Here is a 14296-nt window from a genome sequence, read left to right as displayed (position 1 = left end):
TGTATCACTAAACACATGAAATAAATAATCTTCAGAAAGGACTTTGTCAAACCAACAAAATACAATGATGGTGAAAACGTGGAGAAATGTTTGGGATTATCTTCCTAGAAGTCACAGAATTCATACAGAGGGAAATGTCAAAATGCTGAATTTTGGCATTTAGCAAGTCTTTATTCACATGAAAAACCTGATTTATTGCATTTTCCATATGGTCTATATTAAAGGGCACTTTGTTTAATATAATGGGATTTAAAATTCAATATGAGTGCACGATTTCTACTTAATATACCTGTATATACACTGAGTGTACAAAACTTTAAGAACACCTTCCCTATATTGAGCTGCATCCCCCCTCCAAGGTGTCGAAAGCATTATACAGGGATGCTGGCCCATGTTGACTCCAATGCTTTCCACAATTGTGTAAAGTTGGCTGGATGTCCTTGGTGGATCATTCTTGATGCACACAGGAAATTGACGAGTGTGAAAAACCCAGCAGCTTTGCAGTTCTTGACACAAACCGGTGTGCCTGGCACCTCCTACCATACCCAGTTCAAACAACTTACATATTTTGTCTTGCCCATTCACCCTCTGAATGGCACACATACACAACCCATGTCTCAATTGTCTCAAGGCATGAAAATTATTATTTAACCTGTCTTTTCCCCTTAATCTACATTAAATATAGTGTATTTAACCCACTGTTCCCCGGTAGGCCATCATTGTAAATAAGAATTGACTAGCCTAGTTAAATAAAGGTTAAAAGAAAAAAGAACACGTCAAACCTGTTACCCATAGATAGACAGGCTAGAAATGTTTTAACAATTGAAAATATTCTTTGAAGCGTTCAATTGCACCTCCCTGTTGCACACAACAAGCTTCCATTCCTCTTTATTTGACACTCAATAGGCGCTAACTATAGTATTTGTATTTATTTAACCTCTTAAGATGGAAAAACAACATGTTTTTTTTATTACGTTAAACATATGCTCTTCAAGTTACACTACCCAAAAGGGAGTCATTTCGTGGAACGACCCAACTAGCTAATTCCATCCCATCCTTTTCTACACCAGATAAGCCTTTTCTCTCTCATTCCCCCTAGCCCCGGGAGGTCATGTGGCAGCTGTGTGCTATCAAAATCACAGAGGCCATCCAGTACGTGGTGGAGTTTGCCAAGCGCATCGACGGCTTCATGGAGCTGTGTCAGAACGATCAGATAGTGCTTCTGAAAGCAGGTATGACAGCCCGTCAACACGGCCCACTGCCGTCTCTCTCCCACATCCCCCTTCACCCCCCTCAGGCGTTGTCACAAGGGCATAGCTGACCTGACTATACAAAGCCTCCCTCACATACTGACTGTGTGTGTCACAGAGCCAGGAGGCTCCACCCTGCCTGCTTTCTCCCTCTGTTCCACAGCTCATCTGTGTCTCTTCCTTCTGTGTCTCTGTCCCTCTATGTCCCTGTCTCTCTGCTCATTACAGAATAACAGTATTCAGGCTTATAGGCATTAAAGGGACTACAGTGTTGCTGAGACACTAGCTATCATGAAGGCCTCCTCTCTCTGCTCTGCCGTTGATGATATCTGCCCAAACTAATAGCTTCACAATGCACACACACACAAAAAACACACACACATACGTACACAAAGAAATAGACAAACCCATCCGCCTCCCATGGGTATTTATCTCAGTTTTCCCTGGGTTTTTATTTGCATTAGCATTGCCAATATTAATAAGGAAATGGCGGCAGAGATCTCTTGTCTCATGTGACATTTTAAACCAGTGCCATCTCATAAAGTGCAGTAATATTTTCTATTACACCTCTTTTACCCTCTAATCCAGTCCCACACAGCACAGCCATATACAGCATTGTTTCACTATCCTTTTTTTATTGGGGTACAATTTTCAGTATATAAATGTAATGTTATTACTAGTTCCAGTCTTTTATGTCATGGGTTTCTGTTTAAAAGGACTCGGGGGTATAACACACAAATGAAGGAGGAAAAACGATCAAATATTGCATATGCTGTGTTGGGCCTAGTGATGCAAGACTGGCAACTCTAGCTCGATCTGTGGAAGAGAAGAATTTAGCATTATGGTATTTCTGTCTCCTCTGCAGGCTCTTTGGAGGTTGTGTTTGTCAGAATGTGCCGTGCCTTCGACTCTCAAAACAACACAGTCTATTTCGACGGAAAGTATGCTGGGCCCGATGTGTTTAAGTCATTAGGTAAGTGCTGCAAGAGTCCAATGCTGTGCACGTGTGTGCGTGTGTGTGCGCAAGTGTGTCTGCAAATCTGAGCTTGTGTGTGTGTGTGTGTAGCACTTATTTGCACAAGCTTGCATTGCTTTATAACAGACAAAGTTGTAATGAGAGCCAGGAAGCTAACACTGAGAACTCATCCCTGCCTCACCTGGCTCTCCTCTCCCCAGTGGATACATATGGCAGAATAACATTCTTACTGAATCACTGCTGCTCCATATAACTCCTGTTAGGCTGCAATAAATAAAGCCAGATTGAATGCCCTTTGGGAGAGTTATATCAAAACCATCATTGAAAGTCAGCCATAGAATATCTCAGGTGGAAGCAAATAGCATTTGCTTTTGAATGCCATGACATTACTAAGACTCTCTACAGTGCATTCTCCCGTGCATCCAAATGCCTTTGGAGGAAATTAATGTGTCCTAGCGCCGGTGTGAAAGCATAGTGTGAATGCATAAACCGGTCTGTCTGTGTGTGCGTTGTGCATGCACGTTCGTGCGTGTGTGCAAGACTGAAGAGGAACAGTGCTGTGCTATTCAGTGTCTTGAATGTGGCTTCCCAAACAAGCCTTCCAGTGTCCTCAGTCAGTCAGTCAGACAGACAGTGCTCCAGAATGGAGAGGCTTGGGGCCGGAACAGGGGAGGCAGCAGAGTGATGGGGCTCCAGAGTTGCACTGGCATTAGCTGGCATTAGCCTGTCCCTCACAATCCCCAATAATTGATCTAACTAAAAGGCTCATTTGTGACCTCATTCCAGGTTGCGTAATTCCACCCAACTGCCAGAATGGGACTAGTCGGGGAGGGATGTCAGTAAAAGCATTGCTTGTTCCGCCTCAGACACTCCCCTGTGCTGTCAGTGCACTGCACCTCTCCCCTCTCTGCCTGTGTGCCTCTCTCCCAATAAAGATCAAGAGTGTGACTTGCTCTTTGGTCTGCCTCACCCTCATCCCCAACCCACTGTCTCTGTGTCTGTGTCCTTTGCTGTGGCAGGCTGTGACGATTTGATCAGCTCCGTCTTCGAGTTTGGGAAGAACTTGTGTTCTATGCACCTGTCTGAGGATGAGATCGCCCTGTTCTCCGCGTTCGTGTTGATGTCTGCAGGTAGGTGTCGTTCGCAGTACAAGAAATGACAGATTTGCAGATACACACTGCAGGGTCTCTTATGTACCCTCTTGCCCTGAAACTTCTCCAAACAGCATTCCATTGAACACCATCCATCCAGCATGTTCCTCAATTAGACACAGAAGCCAGAAATCAGTATATCTGATTACTGAGTGTTGCGGAGTACAACATACACTGAGTTGACAAAACATTAAGGACACCTGTTCTTTCCATGACATAGACTGACCAAGTGAATCCAGATGAAAGTTACGATCCCTTGTTAAATCCATTTAAATCAGTGTAGATGAAGGGGGGAGACATGTTAAAGAATGATTTTTAAACATTGTGCCTTTCACAGGGAAAGACTTAATAAGTGCCTTTGAAAGGGGTATGGTAGTAGGTGCCAGGCGAACCAGTTTGTGTCAAGAACTGCAACGCAGTTTCCCTTATACATCAAGAATGATCCACCACCCAAAAGACATCCGGCCAACTTGACACAACTGTGGGAAGCATTGGAGTCAATATGGGCTAGCATCCCTGTAGAACGCATTTGACACCTTGTAGAGTCCATGCCCCGACGAGGGCAAAAGTGGGTGCAACTCAATATTAAATCAAATCAAATTTTGTTTGTCACATGTGCCGAATACAACAGGTGTAGATCTTACTGTGAAATACTTACTTTCAAGCCCTTAACCAACAATGCAGTTTGAAGATTTTTTTTTTTTACTTTAGTTTATTTAGTAAATATGTAACACAATACACTAACAATAACAAGGCTATATACCGGGCATACCGGTACCGAGTCAATGTGCGAGGATACAGGTTAGTCGAGGTAATTTGTACATGTGGGTAGGGGTAAAGTAGATAATGAACAGCAAGTAGCAGCAGTGTAAAACCAAGGAGGGGGGTGTCAATGCAAATAGTCTGGGTGGCCATTTGATTAATTGTTCAGCAGTCTTATTGGGGGTAAAAGCTGTTAAGGAGCCTTTTGGACCTAGACTTGGCACTCTGGTACCAAGAGTACCACTCTGGTACCACGCCATGCAATTAGCAGAGAGAACAGTCTATGACTTAGGTGACTGGAGTCTTTGACAATTTTTTTGGGCCTTACACTGACACCGCCTAGTATAGAGGTCCTGGATGGCAGGAATGTTGGCCCCAGTGATGTATTGAGCCGTACGCACTACCTTCTGTAGCGCCTTACTGTCGAATGCCGAGCAGTTGCCATACTAGGCATTGATGCAACCGCTCAGAATGCTCTCGAGGGTGTAGCTGTAGAACTTTTTGATGATCTGGGGTCCATGACAAATCTTTTAATTCTTCTGAGGGGGAATAGGCGTTGTCGTGCCCTCTTCACCACAGCCTTAGTGTGTTTGGACCATGAGTGTTTGTTGGTGATGTGGACACCAAGGAACTTCAAGCTCTCGACCCACTCCACTTCAGCCCCGTCAATGTTAATGGGAGCCTGTTTTGGCCTTTTCTTGTAGTCCATGATCAGCACATTGAGGGAGAGGTTGTTGTCCGGGCACCACACTACCAGGTCTCTGACCTCCTCCCTATATAGTGCCTTGCAAAAGTATTCATCCCCCTTGGAGTTTTTCCTATTTTGTTAAATTACCTGTAATTTAAATTGATTTTTATTTGGATTTCATGTAATGAACATACACAAAATAGTCCAAATTGGTGAAGAGAAATGAAAAACGGAAAAGTGGTGCGTGCATATGTATTTGCCATGAAGCCCCTAAATAAGATCTGTTGCAACCAATTACCTTCAGAGGTCACGTAATTAGTTTGATTGCACACAGGTGGAGTTTAAGTGTCACATGATCAGTATATATACACCTGTTCTGAAAGGCCCCAGAGTCTGCAACACCACTAAGCAAGGGGCATCACCAAGCAAGCGGCACCATGAACAACAAGGAGCTCTCCAAACAGGTCAGGGACAAAGTTGTGGAGAAGTACAGATCAGGGTTTAGTTATAAAAACATATCAGAAACTTTGAACATCCCACGGAGCACCATTAAATCCATTATTAGAAAATGGAAAGAATATGGCACCACAACAAAGCTGCCAAGTGAGGGCCGCTCACCAGGCAAGGAGGGCATTAATCAGAGAAGCAACAAAGAGACCAAAGATAACCCTGAAGGAGCTGCAAAGCTCCACAGTGGAGATTGGAGTATCTGTCCATCGGATCACTTTAAGCCGTACACTCCACAGAGCTGGGCTTTACTGAAGAGTGGCAGAAAAAAGCCATTGCTTAAAGAAAAAAAATAAGCAAACACGTTTGGTGTTTGCCAAAAGGCATGTGGGAGACTCCCCAAACATATAGAAGGTACTCTGGTCAGATGAGACAGAAATTTAGCTTTTTGACCATCAAAGAAAACGCTATGTCTGGCGCAAACGCAACATCTCTCTTCACCCCGAGAACACTGTCCCCACAGTGAAGCATGGGGGTGGCAGCATCATGCTGTGATGATGTTTTTCATCGGCAGGGACTGGGAAACTGGTCAGAATTGAAGGAATGATGGCAGTAAATACAGGGATATTCTTGAGGGAAGCCTGTTTGTCGTCCAGAGATTTGAGACTGGGACGGAGGTTCACCTTCCAGCAGGACAATGACACTAAGCATACTGCTAAAGGAACATTCGAGTGGTTTAAGGGGAAACATTAAATGTCTTGGAATGGCCTAGTCAAAGCCCAGACCTCAATCCAATTGAGAATTTATAGTATGACTTAAAGATTGCTGTACACCAGCGGAACCCATCCAACTTGAAGGAGCTGGAGCAGTTTTGCCTTAAAGAATGGGCAAAAATCCCAATGGCTAGATGTGCCAAGCTTACAGAGACATACCCCAAGAGACTTGCAGCTGTAATTGCTGCAAAAGTTGGCTCTACAAAGTATTGACTTTGGGGGGGTGAATAGTTATGCACGCTCATATCTTTTGTTTTTTTCTTATTATTTCTTGTTTTTTTACAATAAAAAGGATTTTGCATCTTCAAAGTGATAGGCATATTGTGTAAATCAATAATACAAAACACCCCAAGAAATACATTTTAATTTCAGGTTGTAAGGCAACAAAATAGGAAAAATGCCAAGGGGGGTGAATAGTTTCGCAAGTCACTGTAGGCTGTCTCATCATTGTCGGTGATCAGGCCTACCACATTGTGTTGTATTCAAACTTAATGATGGTGTTGGTTGTGCTTGGCCACGCAGTCGTGGGTGAACAGGGAGTACAGGTTGGGACTAAGCACGCACCCCTGATGGGCCTCCTTGTTGAAGATCAGCGTGGCAGATGTGTTGTTGCCTACTCTTACCACCTGGGCGTGACCCGTCAGGAAGTCCAGGATCCAATTGCAGAGGGAGGTGTTTAGTCCCAGGGTCCTTAGCTTAGTGATGAGCTTTGTGGGAATGCTGAGCTGTAGTCAATGAACAGCATTCTCGCATAGGTGTTCCTTTTGTCCTGGTGGAAAAGGGCAGTGTGGCGTGCAATTGAGATTGCATCATCTGTTGGGGCGGTATGCGAATTGGAGTGAGTCTAGGTTTCTGGGATAATGGTTTTGATGTGAGCCATTCGGAAGGTGTTCCTAATGTTTGTTATACTCAGTGTATTCATCAACTGTAGATTCTGTAAACATTGCAGTGCTGATAATGAGTGTGTTTCTTATTCTCTGTGTAGACCGGTCCTGGCTCCAGGAGAAGGTAAAGGTGGAGAAACTCCAGCAGAAGATCCAGCTGGCACTGCAGCATGTCCTGCAGAAGAACCACAGAGAGGATGGCATACTCACCAAGGTACACCTCACACCCATACACCTACTCAAACTATATCTGTCATCTATAAGGGACACTATAAAGACCTAAACTCAGCTGGATTATCGAAACCTCTCACGGACTCTGAAAAAGATTGTTTACAGTAATGCAGTGATCCATTATTGTATGAAAATCAAGCAGTAGATTTCATGGTTGACAGCATACGCAAGCTAAACTAAGTTCATATTTTTGAGCAGAGATGAGAAGATATGTAACAATGGCATGCAAGCTCCATAAGAATTGTCAAGATTTCCCCTGCTTGAGTGCCTGTATCAATATTTACCAGTCTGTTTGCCCCTGTGTGAAAGTGAATTTAGATATGTTTTTCTTTAGCGTATCTCCATGTCCTTGCCTTACTGTGAATCTAAATAACAGCCTGTCTCTTTTCTTTTCTCACACAGTTGATATGCAAAGTGTCAACACTGCGAGCGCTGTGCAGCAGGCATACAGAGAAGCTGACGGCTTTCAAAGCAATATACCCAGACATTGTGCGTTCCCACTTTCCCCCGTTATACAAGGAGCTCTTCGGATCGGACTTTGAGCAGTCCATGCCCATTGACGGGTAGCCAGTAGCCCTGCCAGGTGCCAGTGTGGTCACGCGGGGAATGTCATAGGGAGCATGAATCTGAGACACTTTAACGGTGCCCTGCACAAACCAGGACGGACGGCACACTGCACACTTTTATCTATTTTTCTTTCTGGAGGGGAGGGTTAGGGGGGTTTGATTCTGTCTGTTTATTTCACTGGGTTTAGTTGTCTCCGTTTAGAACCCAGGTGGGACTCTAAGCCCAGGGGACATGAAGAAAAGTTGGAGACAATGCTTTCTTTTTGGATGAACTTGACCCTCTCATGCACATCATTCCAGCATGTTCCCAGGATGTCTCACACTGTTTAGCACTCATTGTTTGGACTTGTTTCCACAAAAGATCATTTACTTGTATGGAGAAAATGATTGAATATGTCTGTGCACATGCCTAACCTAAAATTCTCCTCAGCAACCAACGATCTGGCTCTCCACTTCTCCTCTGGAGCTTCAATGTCCCATGTCTTATTGCATTGGAATACAGTTTCAATCTTAACTGTATCATATACACCAACGAAGATAGCTGCCAGGGCATGTTTATCCTCCATTAATCCTTGGTAAAGCTTCTGTGAGAATCACAAATGGAAATTCATTGCTGCTAATGTGCATGTCCTGGTCAAGTTCAGCCCCTGTTCTCTTGTGTTTAGTTGTATGTTTGGAATGCAGTGTTTAGAATGAGAACTCGCAGCGACTTTGAGAGAGGCTCCTTCAGTGTGAGGCAATGTAAACGGCACCTCTCTATGGACAATCATCTAAAAAGAAAAGTAGAATTCTGGTAATTCTAGTCAAAACACAATGATTTTAGCTGTCAAAGACTCCATCCACCATGGTTGCTTAGTGAAATCATGTAAGGCCATCTGCTATTAATCCTTGTGTGGACAGATACCCTGGAGAAACATAGGGCACCGCCACAACGATAAGGGTCCATTCCACCTGTTTTATAATGTACTACAGGGTATACGTATAAGTACTTACTATACAGAAAAAAAAGTAATGTTTATAGATTCTATTTTAAATAAAATGTATGATATTAGTAGTTAGACAATTCTTAATTGTTGAATTGATAAGGCACTTTTATTTGCACCTTTCTTTAATTTAAGACTTGTATATTACCTAGTGATGTGTTGCATGTGCACAAGAAATACCAGTTGAACCATGGTCACAGAGGCTAGTCCTTAGAGCTGCAGACAATGCTGTTCTGGGTGGGGGTTTGTTTTGGCTAGCTTGGGTTTGGCTGTGAGATTGCTAGGATGGTATGTTCTGGAGAGGCAGGCAAGTCACATTCACTCCATCACCTATTTGTTTAATACCGCCGACACACATGCATGCACTCTCAAACAAAAGCACACATGCAAAATAAACCTGGGCTGAATTGCTGATGCTGCAGATGTTTCCTGCTCAATCCAACGTCTCCATCTAGTGGAAAGTAGAGACACAGTAGGCCATGTGATAGAGAACTTTTGAAATACAGTACAATGCCGATTAGAGAGTGGTCCACACAGGCCTCAGACCATCTGTTGATCCTTCTGTTTACCCTTACACGCTAGTGTGTTTGTGTTATCAGTGTGGAGGAGTGACTGACTGCCTCTTCCCCAAAGGCCTCAGCCAAGCTATGCCATTTGTTATGGGACAGAAAAGGGGGAAGAAGGAGATGTAATATTCAAAGCCTTGTCTGGTAGTAAAGCTTCTATTTTTGTAACATGTAGAGTGAATTAAACTCATGAAAGAGAGGGGGAGAGAAAGAGAAGTCAGGTAGCACTTACTATATTCCTGCAATAATTAGAGAAGCTGTTTGTATGACTAGTAGAGAAACATGACAATGGTAGAACAAGTGCTATTTTCAGAATGTTTTGTTGTTGTGGTTTTGTTGCGTGTGTCTTTCTTGTCGGTGTGGTAGAGAAGCGGTAGAAAACCCTCTGGATGTGCCATATAGTAAGTTGTTGCTCCTGCTTTGCCGTTTACATGCCCATAATATAGAATTAATTGTTCTGACATTCCAGAAAACTCAATGGTGGCTTGTAGAGAATTCCCATTGAATCCTGATATCCCTTTAGATAACCCATAACAGCATGGGTGCAGTTTAGACACAACCCTCACCATAGTGTTGTTTTATTGTTTTTGTACACGATCATTCCTCTGCCGTGAAATGTGTACAAGACAGAGAATCTTGTGCTGTCACCCCTCAGGGAAGAGTTATTTTACGCGTTCTGTTTGAAATTTGATCTCTTGTGTTGTTGGTCCTCATTAGGTTTAGTTTATGTTTTGTTCAGGGATGTTCAATATTAAGGGGTAAAGAAGAACATGTGAAATTCATTACTGAGTAGTATTTTCCATTGCTGATGTAAAGTACTTAAGGGGCTGTTTGGCTAAGCACCAGAACTAGAAGTCAAGCTCATGACAAAAACAAAACTTTATTTTTCCCATGTTTACAGTCAGTTTTCCCATTGGCCATACAGAATAGTTATTATTTCATCTACACTATATTTCTATTAGATACAATTCCAATGATAACGTTCTTCATGTGGACTCCAATGTCACCAGGGCCATTGTCACAAATGTATTATTATGATTACCCTCTGTGTTAGATAAACCAAATATACTTACGCAATATAAAATATCTCTCCTTTCGGCTATATTAATGCTGTGCTTAAATAAGGGCCTGGGTGACCACCAGTAACCACTACTCCCAACCAGTGAAACCCAGTCTGTCTCAAACAGTGATTGACAATCCAGGTGATAGCGGGCCTGCCCTGTGGCCCAGTGAGAGAGACATGGATGCTCAGGGAGGTAACATACAGACAGACCGGGGAAGCAGGTCTCTTTCCCCTGGACATAATGTATGCGTAGCATATGCTTTGCTATTTCATTAATTTATGAGCTTCTCATACTCTTTGACAGCTCTCGATTTATTATGGGAGGCAGGTTAACTTTTTCGTAGCACATTGGACATGCAGTACTGTACCTTCTTTTCACTAAGTGAGTCAAATCTTTACTTTTTCTACGCTTGCCCCCTAGCATATTCTCAGCCAAGAACTATTTGGTAGCTGTGTGCAAGTAACTATGATAGGTTTCTGCCAGGTAGCCACTGGAGTGGAATCCCATTTCCTGAAACACAGATGTCATTCTCTGTCTCTATGCCTATCAAACTGGTCCTAAATTATAGGTCTGTTCCCTGTGTTGTTATGTCTTTGTTTGTGTACAGTTTGATAGCAATATTGATTTGACAATGGGAAATGATCAGAGGCATTGTGTCTGTCAGTTTCAACAAACATCTCTGCACCCACATGGCGTGGAGGGATACATCATCCTGCATGCTTTCATTTTAGACATATGTAGCAAAGGATTGCTGCTGAGTCTGCTAGTATATCAATGTGAATAACACCTTATGGTCCTTCTGTCTCTGTGTCACTCGTGTAAACAAGCAATAGTGTGCGTGTGTGTGTGTGTGTGTGTGTGTGTGTGTTTGTGTACTCACTGTGTGCATAAGATAAACCCCAGACAAGGCTTTAATAAACTAAGAGGGAAAGGGTTATGTGAATGAGGAGTCTGGTAGGTCTTTCCCTGGATTCGGTAACAGAGATTTGTTCCATCCCGTATAGGGTTTAAGTGTTATAAGCATGACATAATACCTCTTTACAATTTATAGTCCTTCAAAGCGCACTGGAGCAAATGACTAACCACTCAGTCTCATGACGTGTTCAGTGCAGAGTAATTGGTAGAAAAAGAGACAAGTTGACAAGGGACAACACACCATCCTGCATGTCATACATGTTATCTTGAGATGATTTGACTTCCTAGGAATCATGGGACTCCTATTTATTTGCCATAGAATACAGATTGTAAAGGTATGTGTGATGTCATGCTTACAACTGTGCTGTATTGAAGAGTTACCCAGATCTATCAGTCAGTTAAATTGCATTTTAACAATACTCTCATTTTCCAAAGCACAGCTAATACAGTTTTAAGATTAAAAAAATATTTAAAAAAACATTTTAGAATATAGTAAAAATGGAAAATTGAGAAAAAAAAACTTCTAGCCATAATCGAATGTCAAGCAATAATATGTGGTGCATTATTTTAATTTTGTGCATAGGCTTTGGACATCTGCATGTAAATACACTTCTTATTTATCATTTTTGTTTTAATTTGTGTTATTTGGTTTTGGTTGTTATATTGTTTAGTCAGTATATTTGATTGGTTCTGTTCCCAGGTGGAGGATAAAACCTCGTGACCTGTAAACTATATATCTTAATTTCTCTCTCTCCCTCATCCTCAACTTTTAATCCACAATATTTAATGTTATTATTGATCACATGTATAAAGGTAACTTTAACTTCTGTCTGTATAGGTAAGGAGAAAATACTGCTACTAAGGCCTACAAATATTTATATGTTTATCAAATACACCATGCTGTACAATATCTCTGATTTTAATATCCTTCTCTCCTTTAGGATTAGATTGATAGTGGTAGGGTGTGCCAACATTTATTTTGTGTTATCTTGATGTGTGGTGCTAGGTAAGTTCCTTTTGTGGACAAAGTCTTGATTCCTAGACTTGGCCACCCTATTAGTCCATTCATTTCATTAAGTATTGGTGCATTATTGATATTAGGACAATAAATAATCATGGTAATGATGATGATGATAGTGGTAAATGTACTTCAAAACCCAGCCAGTACAGTACCTGTATCAGTGTGCTAGTCCTGGGGTAAAGGCTCTTATTTCATTCTTACTTAAATTATTATCAAAACCAGTATCTACTAATAAACTGGTTATTTAAGGGTTGCTCTTCTGATTTCTGAAAAAAAAGTCTGAAACAGCAGTATTGTTTTTCTTTGTTCTGATTGTAAAAAACCACTTGCTGAGGCTGTAGCTGGTCATATTTACCTCTTTAAGCTGTGTAGTACTTTACTTTACATAGGAAAGTACTGTGCTATTGTCCATTTAAAACAGCCATTTTATGGCTTCCTTATTTCAAAGTTAGTCTGCCCTGAAACAGTGTTTTTCTTTTAGACCAGTTTAGACCTTTGGCACCACCATTGTGTTATTAGAAAAAATGTACATGAAAAAGATCACCGTTAGAGGTTATATATTTTTTGTAACCTTTTTTTTTCTTTTCACTCAGTAGCAAATATCAGCCAGAATGTGCTTGCAATAATACACAATGTACTACACTGAGTGCCTCTCAGTGTTACAGGATGCATAAATGGTATTCAATGTTATTGTTTTTGTTTTCCGAACATGTACTCAGCTGACAATGTATTTGCACGTAGGTTAACTCTGTCACCTATGTGTTACTACATTTCTCATATTCTGTCTTTATAAAGTACACATTTTCTTTTTTATTTAAGGCACCATGTTAGATATTCAGATATAAATACGTTTCTCCCTCTCGTCTGAGTAGCATAACTGGGAAGGATGTAGTAATGTAAAATGGTCAAATTGATGAAGTACATTCTGGCTGACAATATTGCATAAAAGATGACCTGCTGATCCAGGTTCTGGATTTGACAAAAGAATGGACAATCCACGTTGATGTTTTTCACTTTGTTTTGTGATCATAAAATGATAATTTCTTTATTGAGAACAGATAATTGACTAATGCATTGTATTTCAAATATTCATATGTGTATGCAAAAGATGCATACAACACATCTGAATTTCTTTAATGTTCTGTGTTTAATGTAAGCTCAAGGGGTTGGGGTAACTTCATGATGGGTCGAGTGTGGGTGGGATATTTCTCCTTGTGAAAGCAGTATGAACTGTAGAAAGCAGAAACCGGTATGTGGTTGTCACAAATTTTTAAGTCACATGTTTGCTACTTACGATGGGAACAGATGATCATGTACCTTTTTATCCAGCTCTTTTGAGCTCTCTTTAGCAGGTAGTCTATTCACAAAAGTAGTTTTGCTCCTTCTTGTCTGATTCTTAAATATGGAAATAAGTATTTTGATTCATTTTGTACATACAGGTGTAAAGAAAAATAAGAAATGCAATGTTGTCTTTTAAATACTTTCCATTCTAATATGAATGTTGTTATATTGTACTTAGAAACTGTACCTTTAATATTACCTTTATTAAAAGTGCATTGGACACATCGATTTTAGATGTGCTTTATGTGCTGTTATCCCATAATAAAATTTCCCGCTTGTAATGGGCTCTTAATTTCTGGTTGTCTCTCTATTGTCTGTCTCCTTTTATACAATACACTACATCAGAGCTCTCCAAACCTGATCCTGGAGTGCTACCCTCCTGTAGGTTTTCAATCTTACACCAGTTGTCACTAACCTGATTCAGTTTATCAACCAGCTATATTAGAATCAGGTGTGCTAGATTAGGGTTGGAGCAAAAACACTACAGGACGGTAGCTCTCCAGGAACAGGGTTGGCGAGCCCTGCGACTACACAGATACAGTGCCTTCAGAAAGTATCCACAACCCTTGACTTTTGTTGTGTTACAGCACACATTTTAAATGTATTATATTGAGATTTTTGTCAAAGTGGAATTATGTTTTTTGAAGGTCTAAATCAGTTCAGGAGTAAAAATGTGCT

At 41.3% G+C, this 14296-nt stretch overlaps 1 protein-coding gene across 2 annotated transcripts in view; it reads left to right on the top strand.

Moving 5' to 3' along the window:
• LOC115109412 (nuclear receptor ROR-alpha A) overlaps positions 1-13910 on the top strand; it is a 293549-nt gene extending 279639 nt beyond the window's left edge. For both annotated transcript variants that reach the window (XM_029634268.2, XM_029634269.1), the window contains 5 exons: positions 1100-1232; positions 2116-2223; positions 3246-3356; positions 7033-7145; positions 7565-13910. In XM_029634268.2, coding sequence (XP_029490128.1) covers positions 1100-1232; positions 2116-2223; positions 3246-3356; positions 7033-7145; positions 7565-7729 — 630 coding nt within the window. In that variant the 3' untranslated portion in view covers positions 7730-13910. The remainder of the gene's footprint in view (positions 1-1099; positions 1233-2115; positions 2224-3245; positions 3357-7032; positions 7146-7564) is intronic.
• Positions 13911-14296: the final 386 nt, after the last annotated feature.

The sequence above is a fragment of the Oncorhynchus nerka genome, linkage group LG25, assembly GCF_034236695.1.
Source record: "Oncorhynchus nerka isolate Pitt River linkage group LG25, Oner_Uvic_2.0, whole genome shotgun sequence".
Lineage (NCBI taxonomy): Eukaryota > Metazoa > Chordata > Actinopteri > Salmoniformes > Salmonidae > Oncorhynchus > Oncorhynchus nerka.
Note: the sequence above shows the minus strand (reverse complement) of the source record. Positions and strands in the feature narration are given on the sequence as shown.